The sequence below is a fragment of the Natrix helvetica genome, assembly GCF_964273705.1.
Source record: "Natrix helvetica genome assembly, chromosome: 5".
Classification (NCBI taxonomy): Eukaryota; Metazoa; Chordata; class Lepidosauria; order Squamata; family Natricidae; genus Natrix; species Natrix helvetica.
Window position 1 is genome coordinate 144,474,230 of NC_138551.1, and position 14,636 is coordinate 144,488,865.

The 14,636-nt window shown below is 52.2% G+C and overlaps 1 protein-coding gene across 19 annotated transcripts in view; it reads left to right on the top strand.

Moving 5' to 3' along the window:
• The window catches only part of EIF4G3 (eukaryotic translation initiation factor 4 gamma 3), an 88,942-nt gene that overhangs the window by 23,499 nt on the left and 50,807 nt on the right, over window positions 1-14,636 (top strand). For 9 of the 19 annotated variants that reach the window (XM_081954586.1, XM_081954590.1, XM_081954572.1 and 6 more), the window contains exons 3-6: window positions 4,110-4,229; window positions 7,371-7,475; window positions 12,108-12,203; window positions 12,943-13,056. In XM_081954586.1, coding sequence (XP_081810712.1) covers window positions 4,110-4,229; window positions 7,371-7,475; window positions 12,108-12,203; window positions 12,943-13,056 — 435 coding nt within the window. The remainder of the gene's footprint in view (window positions 1-4,109; window positions 4,230-7,370; window positions 7,476-12,107; window positions 12,204-12,942; window positions 13,057-14,636) is intronic. The other 10 variants (XM_081954573.1, XM_081954582.1, XM_081954574.1 and 7 more) reach the window with 4 other exon arrangements.

Here is a 14,636-nt window from a genome sequence, read left to right on the forward strand (position 1 = left end):
GTTTTGGAGGAGGATCAGTAGGAGGCTGCCCAGGAAAGGAAGAGCCAGAGGAGAAAGGATTCCCGCCTTGGTCTTGAACCCAGGGTCCTATTGGAGCAAGGCTTCCAAGCACAGGGGAGAGTTCCTGCTTGCAGGGAGAGTCCGTTCCCACCCGGAAGAGAATTAGGAAGGCTGTTCCAGCCACGGTCCTTTTTCCGCGAGAGATGTGGGTCAGGAGGCCAATCCATTTTGCTCTGAGCCATTGTTGAGCCTGGGGAAATGCTGCATTGTTAAGAAGCATATCAGCATCAGGAAGCTAGCTGGGTAGGAATAAATGTAATTGCCAACATTTGTTTTTCAATTAATACTTTCCTTCGAGTGGATTAAGTGAAACTGCTGATGGGAAAGTGTGCGGAAATTAAAAAAACAAAACAAAACAGTACAGCTTTTCTTACCTCTTTGTATCCAGAGACCTGGGTACTTGTTTGAAAGTTGACCTTAGGCTCTCTTTCCCATTTATTTGCAGGAAAGGATGGGATTGTCTTGTAGGTGGTACTCGTTGGTTTGGGTTTTCACTAGTAGCCGGTATTTCCCAAATGGAAGAAGTTCTTTTACTAGAAAAGTGAATTTAGTTTAGTTTAGTTTAGTTTATTGGCACTGCACCTCGTACGATGAAATTAAATGTCATTTTCAGTGTACATTATAACTACAAAAATAAAAACACAAACACCTCCTTCACATGCTATATCAGTGATGGCGAACCTTTTTTGGCTCGCGTGCCACAAGTGGGGGGAACGCAGGGGGGTCGAGTGCGGGCGTGCCGCACCCATAATGCAACGCACGCCTCCCCCAGTGCGCATGCGCGCACAACGCCCCCCCCATTTTTACTTTTTTTTTTTTTTTGCCCTTCCCAGGCTCCAGGGGCTTTATAGGAGCCTGGGGAGGGCGAAAAGAGCCTCCCCCGACCCTCCGGAGGCTTCAGGGACTGTCCGGAGGCTTCCCTGAAGCCTTCGGAGCGCTTAAAACCACCCTCCGAGCAAACCGGAAGTGACTTCCGGGTTGCTCGGAGGGTCGTTTTAAGCGCTCCGGGGGGGGGAGGCTCTTTTCGCCCTCCCCAGGCTTCTATAAAGCCTCTGGAGCCTGGGGAAGGCGAAAAATAGCTTTTTAAAAGGTGAACTCAGCTGGCCAGTGCGCGCATGCACGCTGGCCAGCTGACAGGGCAGCGCCTTGCGTGCCCTGACAAATGGCTCCGCGTGTAGGTTCGCCATCACGGTGCTATATAATTGAAATTGAAAACCTCTGATATTGCATTAAAATTGCACTATACCGTAGAATTCAATATTGTTACTTCCCTGGGACAGAAACTGTTTTTCAGCCTATTTGTCCTTGTTTTTATTTACCGGTACCGTCTGCCAGACGGTAATAGTTCAAAAGGGGGGGGGGAGCCCGGGGTGAGATGGATCTTTAAGAATGTTTTGAACATTTTTAAGGCAGCGGGAGCTATCAAGTTCTTCCAAAGATGGGAGAGGGGCAACCCATGATCCTCTGGGCAATGACGTTGACACTCTGGAGCGCTGTCCTATCTGCCCCTGGGCAATTGGCAAACCACACACAGGGGCAGTAAGTTGAAATACTCTCAGTGGTGCAGCGGTAGACGGTCACCAGCCATTTTTCATTTAGTTGTCATTTCCTGAGAAGTCTCAGGTAGTATATAATCTCTGCTGGGCCCTTTTGACCAGTTGCTGTCCCAGGTTAGGTCCCCTTTTTATGACGACACCCAGAAACTTAAAACTGGCCACTCGCTCCACTCGGTTTCCATTCCATTAAATTATGTATAATTTAATTAATATGATTAGTATAATATATTAATATACGTAAAGTGATATTCAATTAAATATAACAGCAATGTTAAAAGGGCCCTTTGCTCTCTTCCTTGTAGATAGAAAGATCAATGTTGATAATTTGAGAATGGAATGCAGCCCAGAACTGCATCCTTTCAAAGCAGGGGTCGGCAACCTTAAACACTCAAAAGAGCCACAAAGATCCTAACTGGAAGCCCCCCATTCAATTCTGGAGCCAACCAGAAATCCGGTTCCCCCACCATAGAGTCTCCTCCTAACGTGGCGTCCTTTTTCCTCTACCTGCCCTAGCCGAAAGCCCTATCAATTGTGGAGCCGACTGGAAGTCCGGTTCCCCCACCATAGAGTCTTCTCCTAGCGTGGCGTCCTTTTTCCTCTACCTGTCCTAGCCGAAAGCCCTATCAATTGTGGAGCTGACCGGAAAACCCTCCCCTTGCCTTAGAATTTCCCCTGGCACGACAGGGAGCCGCAGCAGAGGGGTGAAAGAGCCACATGCAGCTCCAGAGCCGCGGGTTGCTGATCCCTGCGTTAGAGGAAGATATCACCTGGAAATGAAAAACAAAAACGACCCACAAAATGGGCAGGTGCCCTTGGCGAGCAATCTTCCCCGTTCACATGGGGTGCAAGCTAATATCTCCAGGGGTTTCCCTGCCTCCCGCTGGGTTAGCCTGAAAGATGGAGCCACACACCAGCGCTGCTGGGGAAAATGGGCTGCCGTGGGGTTCCCTCCGTTGTGAAGAGGAGGCCTCTCCCAGGGAGGGCAGCTCCTTCGAGCTAAATCCCCCCCCCCAGACGGCCGAGGGAAGGAGAGCTCTGCTTTCTCCCACCGAAGGGTTGATCAAAGAAGATGGTAATCTGCTTCTTGTCTCTCGTAGAGGCCACTTGGCTTTGCTGCCTTTGAAGCAAGGGCGTTAATTAGATGGCGGACAGGATGATGTCCCTGGTCTTTTTATCTTTAAGCCTCAGTTTTGATCATGGATCATCTCAGTTTAGCCAAGATTGGCGAGAGTCCCTTTCTGTGGATTTTTTTTGTCCATTTACTCACTCCCTTGCAGCTGTCGCTCACCCAAGCTTCCGAGAGTGGGCCTTGACCTTCCTCTCCCACCCACGTGGGCTGGCCTCGTCTCCACCCACGGCCAGGTGGTCGTTGGTGGCTCTCTTCTTTTGTGAAGAAAGAACCCAGCGCCATTGAAGGTGTCACCGCGTTAATTGTTTGCTAGCCGAGCTGAAGAGTTATTGCGCAGGTCACTGGCCTTATCTGACAATGATTTACTGTGCATGCTTCTTAACACATTTCTTAATACATCACACATTCCAGAGACTTTTGATCTTCTGTTCGTCTGCCAAGAAGGTGGGCGACAATTGCTCTTGCCAAAATGTAACAATTAGATAGATTTGTTTATTATTTATTTTTATATGAAAGTTTGCTTTTAATTAGAACATGTTATCAGTTTTTATTTCTTATCTGAGATATGCTAACAAGGAGGGGCGACGGTCCGCACCTCAATCGAAGGTGGAAGGGAAACTTTCCATTCCTTCTCAGAAGGAGACCGGGAGTTTCCCTCCAAGCTTTTTCTGTCTACAGAAGAGACCCTTCGTTTTCTCTTGTTGGGTGAAAGTGATCCATTAAGGATGCGGCTCTTTTTCTCCTACCTAGGATCACACAATTGATAGGGTTTTCGGTTAGGACAGGTGGAGGAAAAAGGGACACTGTGCTAGGAGGAGACTCTATGGTGGGGCAACCGGACTTCCGGTGGGCTCCACAATTGATAGGGTTTTCGGTTAGGACAGGTAGAGGAAAAAGGGACACTGCGCTAGGAGGAGACTCTATGGTGGGGGAACTGGACTTCCGGTGGGCTCCACAATTGATAGGGTATTCGGTTAGGGCAGGTAGAGGAAAAAGGGACACTGTGCTAGGAGGAGACTCTATGGTGGGGCAACCGGACTTCTGGTGGGCTCCACAATTGATAGGGTATTCGGTTAGGGCAGGTAGAGGAAAAAGGGACACTGCGCTAGGAGGAGACTCTATGGTGGGGCAAACGGACTTCCGGTGGGCTCCAGAATTGAACGGGGGGGGGGGACGACTTCTGGTTAGGACCTTTGTGGCTCTTTGAGTGTTTAAGGTTGCCGACCCCTGCACTAAAACATAAATGGGCGGTTTTCCAGCTGCTCCAATGAGCCCAAGCGATGGGCTCCCATTGCCCGGGGTGCTTACTCTGTGGAGACAGTCCTACTCCGCTGTGGTTTCACTAACAGCTTATCTCCTCGCAGGTTACAAGACAGCCAGGCCCTCCTGCCCCCTCCCCTTACTCTCCTCATGAAATAAACAAGGGGCACCCGGCCCTTGCCGCCACACCACCTGGACATGCCTCCTCCCCTGGTCTCACTCAGGTAAGATCGGTGGCTTCTCGTTCGGGGATCTGAGTTTTGGCTCCCCAAAACTGGAGTGGGGGGGATGTCAAGCTGGGCACGGGAGGTGGGGGGACCTAGCGGGGCGGGACACCTCCCCACAACCAGATCTGGATTGCTCAGGGAGCATTTCACACTCTTCGCCCTCCCACCCACCCCAAAAGCTTGTTTCATTCGAGGTTTCCTTTTGGCTAACAGATGGTGGTTTGATTCCCCTCTCTGTATGCGCCTCGTTTCCTTTTCCTGTCAGAAGCCACCCCCCTCCCCTCAAGAAAAGCATAGAGAGAGGAAGGGTTACAGCAGTAGCGCCTTAAAAAGCAGCAGCAGCAGCAGCCTCTGCCATGACGGCAGCTTAGGGTAAACCAAGGCCCGCCAGAAGCTGGGGGCAGGCACTGGGCAGCCATGGCTGCTGGTTCAGGATGGCTCGTCTCGAACACAGATTCCCTCCTCGGATGGGTTTTTTAGCAGCTCTGGTCTCTCTAGCTGGAGTTTTGGCCCAGAGGATTGAGCTGATGTCATGCAGGAACAAGGTGGCCTTCGTCTCCCACTGCGGCCATGGCTCATGGGGGAGGGGGGTTGCCTTTTGGGGGGAGGGGGGCTGTTTAACTTCTGAACCCAGCAGCGGTGGCCCTGGCAGGCTACTAGGACAGATTAATAAATGGAAAGAAAAAGAAGAAGATAGTTTAGTCTTGCGCCACTTAAGCGAACAGCGGAAGCTCCTGAGAACATCCTGGACCGGCCGCTGTGACAAACCAGTCCTTCTCCTTGGCTGTGTTTGTGCCCCCCACCTCCCCGTCTTTCGGGGGTTCTGATGTCCCCAAGGAACGACCACCCCACCTTCCCCACGTGCAACTCCTGGGGAAATTGCACGAGCCTCTCTTGAGCACCCAAAGCTGCTTTCCGAGGGGCCATTTCCCCTTCATTTCGTTTCTCCTGATTTCTAATCTGAACCAAATGTGGCTGGCCCAGCCTTTGGAAAAAGGAATCAATTTGCTGGGCTTCTGCCCGTCCGGCTGGATTTTAATCTGAGACAAGGGGGGCGCCCTCTTCCCCCGCGCAGGCCTGCCCCGTTTGTCGGGCGGATTGTCAGTAAAAGGGGCGCTTCTTGTTCCTTGATCCAAATAATGGTTAATCTTGCCTTTCTCTCTCTCCTCTCCCCTCTTTCCCTTCCCGTGTCAGGCCTCTGCCGTCCCTGCTCGCCCTGCAATTGTGGGGTCAACTGAAGAGTGGGACAGTGGGTCACATCGCTTTCATTCTAAGATCCTTCCTAAACGTGCCGGAGAAATTTACAGCTAGTCCTCGACTTACAAACACAATCGAGCCCCCAAAAATTACATTGCGAAGCGAGACGTTTGTTAAGTGAGGTCTGCCCATTTTACGACCTTCCTTGCCGCCTTCCTTTGTTAAGGGAATCGCTGCAGTTCATAAGTTTAGTAACCCGCTTGGTTAGTGAACACGGCTTCCCCGTTGACATGGCTTTGTCGGATGGTCGCAAAAGGGGATCGTGATCTTGGGGGTCACGGCAACGGTCATAAACACGAAGCGGTTTGCCCAGCCTCTGAACGTTGATCCCATGACCTGGGCGGGGGGGGGGGGGATGCTGGAAAAGTCGGAAAAATGTGAAAAACGGTCCTAAGTCACATTTTGCGGCGCCGTTGTAACATTGAACGGTCCCTAAATGAACTATTGTAAGTTGAGAACTACCTGTACATCAGGGATGGTATTCACTTACCGTATTTTTCGGAGTATAAGATGGACCGGAGTATAAGACGCACCAAGATTTTGAAGAGGCAAATTAAAAAAAAATGTTTTTGCACTCTGCAGACCTCCCAAAATGGCTCATTTTTCACAAAAACGGGCCTGTTTTTGTCAAAAAGGGGGGGGGGGGGGCTGCATAGCCTTTAGGAGGCTTATAGAGTGCTCCTGGGGGCTATGGGGGGGGACAAAAACACCAAAAAACGACACGTTTTTCGTGAAAACGGGCCACCTTTTGTCAAAGAAAGGACATGCATAGGCTTTAGGAGGCTTATAGAGTGCTCCTGGGGGCTTGGGGAGGCAAACACGAGCAAAAAACAGCCAGTTTTTTGCTCATTTTTGCCCTCAGGAGCACTCTGGAAGCCTCCTAAAGTCTATGCACAGCCATTTTTGCAAAGGGGGCGGGGTTTTGGGAGGCCAAAAATGCTGTATTCGGTGTATAAGACGTACCCAGATTTTCAGCCTCTTTTTTGAGGGAAAAAGGTGCGTCTTATACTCTGAAAAATACGGTCGTTGAATTATAAATGGCGCTTTGGCTTGAAAACCTGCCTAAACGGGACAGCTTACAGCCGGGATGACCACCAGCAGCTGAATACCACCTCTGCTCCTATTGGCGTTAAAGTCAGTGCTGTGCCTGTTCCGTTGCAGATGCTTTGGCGAGTTGATCCCAGGAAGGAATCTGAGCCCCTGGTCTCAGTCGATTGATGGGGGTCTCTTCCCCTTTGCCATTTCTCTGGAGGGTGTCGATATGCTCTGTCCAAAAGATGACCTGTCTCAACGCCTTCAGTTGCCCCTTTCACACACACACAAACAGACAGGGCTCGAGAGCTAGCGGATGGCTTCTTGGAGTAAAGGGGGGGGGACTGCCAATAGGGGCTTAAGGAAATGGCCTCCCCCCCCCAGCAGTTTAGAGACAAGGTGGGCTTCCTCTAGAGGGGGGGGAGTTATTGGGGGTGACCCTGGCACTTAGGGTCCCAAGGAAAGTGGAGAAATAGCTGTGGGTTGATGTTCATTAGAGAATTGCCAGCTCTCTGCTGGGATTGTTCCTAGGCTGAAGAGGAGGAGGACTATTCCTGGAAAGCTGAATTTGCTCTTTGTGCTTAGTAGTTGGCGAAAAGGAGAGCCCCTCTCCCAGGACACGCAGCCCCCCCCCCTTCCCCGAGATCCTGCAAAGCGAATGGAGGGGAGAAGATGCACTTCCCCTTCTGCCCGTCTTCCTTCTGCCCTTCTTGCTCTCTCTGTCTGTCTCTCTCTCTTGTCTCTCTCTCTCTCTCTCTCTGTGTCCCCTGTCGCTTTCCTCCTCTGTCTTTCCCTCTCTCTCTCTCTCTCTCTCTCTCACTCTGTCACTCTCTTTCACTCTCGCTCCAGCAGCCAGGAGGGAGGAGGGACAGAAGCTTTCCACCCCACCCAAGAGCCAGCAGTCTTTTTGAAGATCCAAGGGAACTGGTGCAAAGGATTCTGGGATGTGGGATGGTGAGTCAAGAGGAAAAAAAAAAAAAAGTCCACGGATGCCCGTTGGACCAGCCTGGTCTCAGATTTTGTTGTATGGACACGTACGCCTCCCCAACTCCTGCAGACCCGCAAAGGGGGGAGGTGTGGGGGACTCCACAGAAGTTTGTGCAGGCCCTGTAACTTTCGGATACGGAGGACAGGTTGGCATTTTGGGCTGGGAGCCATCTGGCCGTGCTGATGCTCAGCCGTGGGAAGCGTAAGGTCCAGAAGGTCCCCCATGAAATTCCGAACAGGGCGGGGGAGGCCTTCTTTCTCTGCAGAAGGGGGCAGCTGGTTGCGTTCCCCGGCCTTGGCATTAACTGTCCTGGCGAGAGCCGGTTGGTTCCTTAGGCCCTGTGGGTTCTCCGTTTCCCCCGCTGGCCTCGGTTCTGAGCTCCCCCAAAAGGGAACTTGGAAGACAAGAAGCATTTTGCTGCACCCTCGGGGACCGGGCAGTTGATGGTGCAAACCGGACTTTGTTTGCTGCCCAAAAAGGAAGATAAAGAGAATCAGCCTGGTGTGAGAAAAATGGCCTCGAAGAATTCAGTGTTGTCTGTGTGCAACCCCCGGAGGCTCCGTCCTTCGCAGCTTTTCCCCCTTTTTGGGGAGATCTCCGAGGAAGGGGAGAAGGAAAACCCCCTCCTGGTTGCTTGTCCCATTTCCGCAATTCCAGAAAATAGAGTGGATTTCCTCCCTGTTTGGGCTCGCGGTTCCAGTTGGCGGCATGAATCCGTTGGCAGACGGAAAGCTACTTTCTCGATTGTCGCGAGCCATGGGTTGGAAGCCTGCTTGTTTTTAAGTCGGTTCCCAAATCCAGAAACCCTGAGAAGTGAGGGTCCGTCTCAAATGCGTTTGGATTTCAGCTGCCTTTTCAAAGCTGCCTCGAGAAAGTTCTCTCCCTCCCGTCTTGTGGGACTTCAACACGTAAAGTAATAGAAACGCTTGGATGATTTGGCAAGAGAAGGTCTGGCGGCCCTTAATGCTAATCAGGAACGGCGAAGGAGGTGCTCCCTGGGGGGGGGGGGGGACTTCAGCTTCTGGATAAATAAGCCCACCCTCCCCAAATCTTCTTTGGCCCGGCTTTCTGCAGAAATCTGGCAGGCTCTTCGCCTTTATCTCCCTCGTTAAGGAAAAAAAGAGACTTTGAGATGTAATCTTCACTAATTGCTTTAAATCAGAGTTAGGGGGAAGTGCAGTCATGTCCCATTCCCCCCCCCACTCCCTCCCCTGAATAAAACTAGTGCTTCCATCATTTGCTTGCAATCATTTTTAATCTAAAACGTTGTAGTCTCTCAGCAGGCTTCCATGGGTAAAAAGTGGGATCAAAGCCCAGAGTAATTTGTCCTGCTAGGCTTAAAGACGAGCCCAATCCAAATTTGTTTTCCTCCCCCCCTCCCCCCCAAGTTGCTGGAGATTTTTCAGGGAGTCCCGACCAATGTTCAGGGAACCGCTGCTCTAAACGGGCTCAGTGGCTAAGACGCTGAGCTTGTCGATCAGAAAGGTCGGCAGTTCGAACCCCTAGCGCCGCGTAACAGAGGGAGCTCCTGTTACTTGTCCCAGCTTCTGCCAACCTAACAGTTCGAAAGCATGCAAAAAAACCAAAAAGCAAGTAGAAAAAAATAGAGGCCACCTTTGGTGGGAAGGGAAGAGCGTTCCGTGCCCCTTCGGGTGCTGTCATGCTTGCCATGTGACCACGGAGACGTCTTCGGACAGCGCTGGCTCTTCGGCTTTGAAACGGAGATGAGCAGCGCCCCCTAGAGTCGGGAACGACTAGCACATATGTGCGAGGAGAACCTTTACCTTCAATACAGCTGTTGTGCTTGTCAGCCTCCTCAAGATATTTTTGCCTGTAATTTAGAAATCCCCTTGGGAGGAGAAAGCGACTTGATTTCGTTCATAACGTGGTCGAACAGGAATAAGTTTTCCTGTCTCCTCCAAGAGAGAAAGAGGGAGGCTCCTCTAGGGGAGTCTGAGCCCTCCTGTGCTTCCCAAGCCTTGGGAAAAGTTCAGAGGGCCATAGGTTCGCGCCCCGGTATCTGCTGCAATATTCTCACGTCCCAGGATTACCTGAAAAGTCACATCTGCTGAGTTTTGGTTTGGCTTTTTATCACTGAAGGATACGGAGAAAGGTTTTCCGTTCCATAAATAGCCAAGGGAACTCTTGATGGAGAAAGGAGAGGCTTCCAGGAGCTTTAGTGCCGTGGCATTCTCCCAGAGAGAGAGGTGATGGATGGTCATTGAGCGAGCTGTTTTGGCAGCAGCTCTGCGAAACCTTTCTGAATCGAGCTACTTCAGTGGTATGGATCACGGCGGGCTTCCTGGAAGTAGTCAGGCGTGGTTCAGGAACTCCCGGCGTTTGTGGACAACGGAATTAAATCCCAAGAGGTGTGAACAGACGGCGTTGACCTGTCCAGCCCAGCCCGGTGTGCGACTTCTGAGGCAGGCCTAGAGTTTGAGAGGGGTGATTCGGTGGCTCTGCTTGTGAGTCAGTCAGGTGCCATGAGGAGGATGAGCCTCAGTGGCTCAGTGGTTTGAATGCAGTATCGCAAGCTAACTCTGCCCCACTGCCAGGAGTTTGATCCTGACTGGCTCCAAGTTGACTCAGCCTTCCGTCCTTCCGAGGTTGGTGAAATGAGGACCCAGATTGTTGGGGGCAATATAGGCTGACTCTGTGAACCGCTTAGAGAGGGCGATCAAAGCACTGTGAAAGCGGTATATCGGTCTTAATTGCTTTTGCAGGGTGGAGGGTGCTTGGCAGGGCCAAGAGACCTCTGGCACCGTAGAGTATGGGCATTTCCATTACGCTGGTGTGGCTGAGATTTGGAAACAAAAGAGCTGCCTGTGACTCAGCATTTTGTAATACACAAACACACACACACACACACACACACAGAGTGATGCAACGGAATTACGTCTCTTGTTTATTTCCAGCCTAGTTAGGCGCGTGGAGATCTTGTTGCACAGCAGGCCTAGTGGGTATCAACTAGTTTGACAAGCCGGTAAAAATAGTTCTTGGCTCTTTGGCTGACTTGAGCAGATAGACTTAAGAGAGGGCCAGAGGAGGGCTTTGTAGTGAGAAAATTCCTGAGAAGCTGAAGCATACTTGGGGGTTCCTTCCGTGGAAGGAACGAGTTCCTCTTTGTGACCCTGACTTCCCGTCCTCTCACTGTTTTGGTGAGTGCTTTGCAAATGAGCGTGGTCAAATTGGGTTACTGCTCTGGGGAATGAACAAACCAGGGTTAGCTGCCGCCGCCTGCTTTTTAAAACCCGAGCGGAGCAGACTAGCCAGCTTAAGAGACGCTGAACGTTTTCTTCCTGCCTTCCCTTGAGTAGCACAGGGCTCTCCTTTAGTTGGCCACCCTAGTTTTAACGGAGGATTTCCTGCCCACCCCTGATGGGCACAGTTGAATTGGCTCCTGCTTTCAGCGGGGAGAGAAGACGGCAGCTCAGCCAGATTGGCTCCTGCCTCCGATATTTTGCCGCTTGTTGATACAGTCGAGGCAAAAGCCCAATCGGATGAGCATTTTGGTTTATTGAGTAGTCACGGAGAATAGTAGGAGGCCATGTTGATGAACCTATGGAACGCGTGCTGGGAGCAGCACGCAGAGCCACCTCGTGCGGGATGCGCAGCCTCGCTGGGTCCTCTTCCACGTTCTTGTGACCACATGCGCGCTGGCCTGCTGGCTGTCACGCCTGCGGCAACGCTGAAATCTTGAAGACCAGCGTTGTGCCACGCATGCAAGCGCTGGCACCCAAACTTCTGGGTTTCTGGTGTGCGCATGCACGACGGCCAGCCGTTTGTTGGGCACGCACATGCGCTGAAAACTGGAAGTTCGGGTGCCAGCGTGCGCATGCATGGTGGGACGCTGCTCTTCCGGGTTTTGGCACTCCCGCGTGCGCAAAGGCCAGCGAGGCTGCGCATTCCAGGCGGGATGGTTCTGTGTGCCATTTCCGGCACGCAGGTCGGCACGCGATGACGTAAAAGGTTAGCCTTCACTGGTAGGAGGCCTCAAGTCTGATGGCTAATTGCTTCATGTGCAGCATGGCCCAGGAGAAGAGACTGCTATCCCAGCCTCATGTGTCTCCTCAAATATTAAATCATTTCGGCACCTGTATGATCACCGGTTCTCACTCTCGTTGACCTCGCTGCCTCTCGAAAGAGTTGACTCCTGGTTCTCCTCTCTGTTTGAGGCGCTCGTGGTGGTGGGGGACTCCCTCTTGCCCACCTAAGATTCCTCCCCTCTTAACATCGAATGTGTTGTCAGGGTGTGCTTGAGATGATGGGGAGGCAAGGCCCGAAAGCCAACCCAGGGGCAATAAGGCGAATAAGGGTCCAACAAGTGATCTCTGTCTGCCTGGAAGACTCTGTCGGAAGAGCAGGATTCTCAGCCTGCCCAGGGTGGGGTTTGGGCTCGTCTGGAATTCCGGGATTGCAGGACCCTTCCTTTCCTGCTTTCCAATGGAATGATCTCCCTCCTTTTATGCCCAGAGCCTGCTGCAACCGGGGAGTCCGGGAGGTGGATAGTTGCCAGTCAAGAGTCCTCGCAGGGAGGGATGGGAGGAAATCCCGGCTCCATCCCTTTGCCAACATTGCTTTCTTTTTTTCTGCGGCAGGCTCCGTACCCCGCGGGACAGAACACCGCACCCACCACGCTGGTGTACCCCCAGGCCCCTCAGGCGATGAGCACGCAGCCTCAGACCCGCTCTCCGGTAAGAAGACAGCCCCTCTGGGCTCAGCATGGCCTTTCAGTCTGACGGAGGCACCGGCCTCTTCCCGCCTCCCTTCCTGGCGTGGCTGCTGCTGCTGGCAGAGGAGAAGTGGGGAAAGGACTCAAGACTGAGCTCTTTGGAGCTCTGCTCCTCTTCTCCGGGCTCCGTGCATTTCTGCCCCTGTCTCTTTGTGATCCTTGTTGTCACGCTGCAGTGTAAATGCGATACCCTCCCCTCCTCCTCCTTCCCCCCACCCACAATGAATTCTTGCTCAGCACCTTTGGTTTTTTTTGTTTTTGCAAATGGCATGGCAAGAAGAGCTTGGTGCCATCGCCCTGCCCCATATCCTGGTGACCCTGTGCCATTTTGCACCATAAGTCTGGGCCAAACAGACAAGCTAGCTGTCACGATAGAGATGGAAACTGTCCATTCTCTGCCCTTGCTCGCCTCTCTCTCACACACACACACACCTGGCACCTGTGGGGCTGTGAGACGGAGGAGTTGGAGGAGATCTGCGCCCTTTGCTTCCAGCTGCCTGCTCTGGCTTTCCGAGGTAGGGAGGGACCCTCCAGCTAGTGCTTTCCGTAAGGCAGCCCCGCTCCCCCCACGCTGACTCCAGTTTTGATCTCTGGTGAGCCCGTTTCAAAAGGACTTGGTTAGAAGGAAGCAAAAGTAAGGATCGGTGGCTAGAGGAAAAGGGGTGACCTGCCTCCCTTCTCTAAATTAGTTTTCTTGACAGCTCGGCAGAGCAGTGCCCATCCCTTGCCTTGGCCCCTGGAAGCGGAGGAAGGTTTTGGAACAGAGTCCGGTTTACAGGTCCTTGGCGGGAAGAGGCTGGATAAAATACTACCTTGTAAGCAATATGACAAACTGTACTCCTTCGTGCAGACAGTCAGTCGTGCCCAAGGGCACCGCTTCCATTCTGTCGCCCCACCCACCCCCACCCCTTTTTTGGTTTTTCCTTTTTTTTAATTTCCTCTCCCATTGTTGACTGATCTACAGAAAAGCCCCGGTCTTCCTTTCCGGGTGAGTGTGGGGCACGTTTTTAACATCCGCTCAGGTTGGCTCTCCTGACACCTGGCAGTCACAGGCCTGTTGATCTCAAGGCAGGGAGATCTGGAGGCAGAGCTGCCAACTCAAAACCAGATGCCCCAGTGGGGAAATTATTATTTTTTTTTACTACCAGTTCTGTGGGTGTGACGGAGGGTGTGACAGAGGAAGGTTACTGCGAAATCCCCATTCCCTCCGCACTCCAGGGGGAAGGATGCTGTAAAATCTCTATTCCCTCCCAACTCCTGGGGAAGGATACTGCAAAATCTCCATTCATCCCACTCCAGGGAAAGGATACTGCAAAATCCCCATTCCTGCCCCACTCCTGGGGAAAGGATACTGCAAAATCCCCATTCCCTTCCCACTACAGGGGAAGGATACTGCAAAATCCCCCTTTCCTCCCCACTCCAGGGAAAGGATACTGCAAAATCCCCATTCCCTCCCCACTCCAGGGAAGCGATACTGCAAAATCCCCATTCCCTCCCCACTCCAGGGAAAGGATACTGCAAAATCCCCCTTTCCTCCCCACTCCAGGGAAAGGATACTGCAAAATCCCCATTCCCTTCGCACTCCAAGGAAAGGATACTGCAAAATCCCCCTTTCCTCCCCACTCCAGGGAAAGGATACTGCAAAATCCCCATTCCCTCCCCACTCCAGGGAAAGGATACTGCAAAATCCCCATTCCCTTCCCACTACAGGGGAAGGATACTGCAAAATCCCCCTTTCCTCCCCACTCCAGGGAAAGGATACTGCAAAATCCCCATTCCCTTCTCACTACAGGGAAAGGATACTGCAAAATCCCCCTTTCCTCCCCACTCCTGGGGGAAGGATACTGCAAAATCCCCATTCCCTTCCCACTACAGGGAAAGGATACTGCAAAATCCCCATTCCCGCCCCACTCCTGGGGGAAGGATACTGCAAAATCCCCATTCCCTTCCCACTACAGGGGAAGGATACTGCAAAATCCCCATTCCCTTCCCACTACAGGGGAAGGATACTGCAAAATCCCCCTTTCCTCCCCACTCCAGGGAAAGGATACTGCAAAATCCCCATTCCCTTCCCACTACAGGGGAAGGATACTGCAAAATCCCCCTTTCCTCCCCACTCCTGGGGGAAGGATACTGCAAAATCCCCATTCCCTTCCCACTACAGGGAAAGGATACTGCAAAATCCCCATTCCCGCCCCACTCCTGGGGGAAGGATACTGCAAAATCCCCATTCCCTTCCCACTACAGGGGAAGGATACTGCAAAATCCCCATTCCCTTCGCACTCCAGGGAAAGGATACTGCAAAATCCCCCTTCCCTTCCCACTACAGGGGAAGGATACTGCAAAATCCCCATTCCCTTCGCACTCCAGGGAAAGGATACTGCAAAATCCCCAT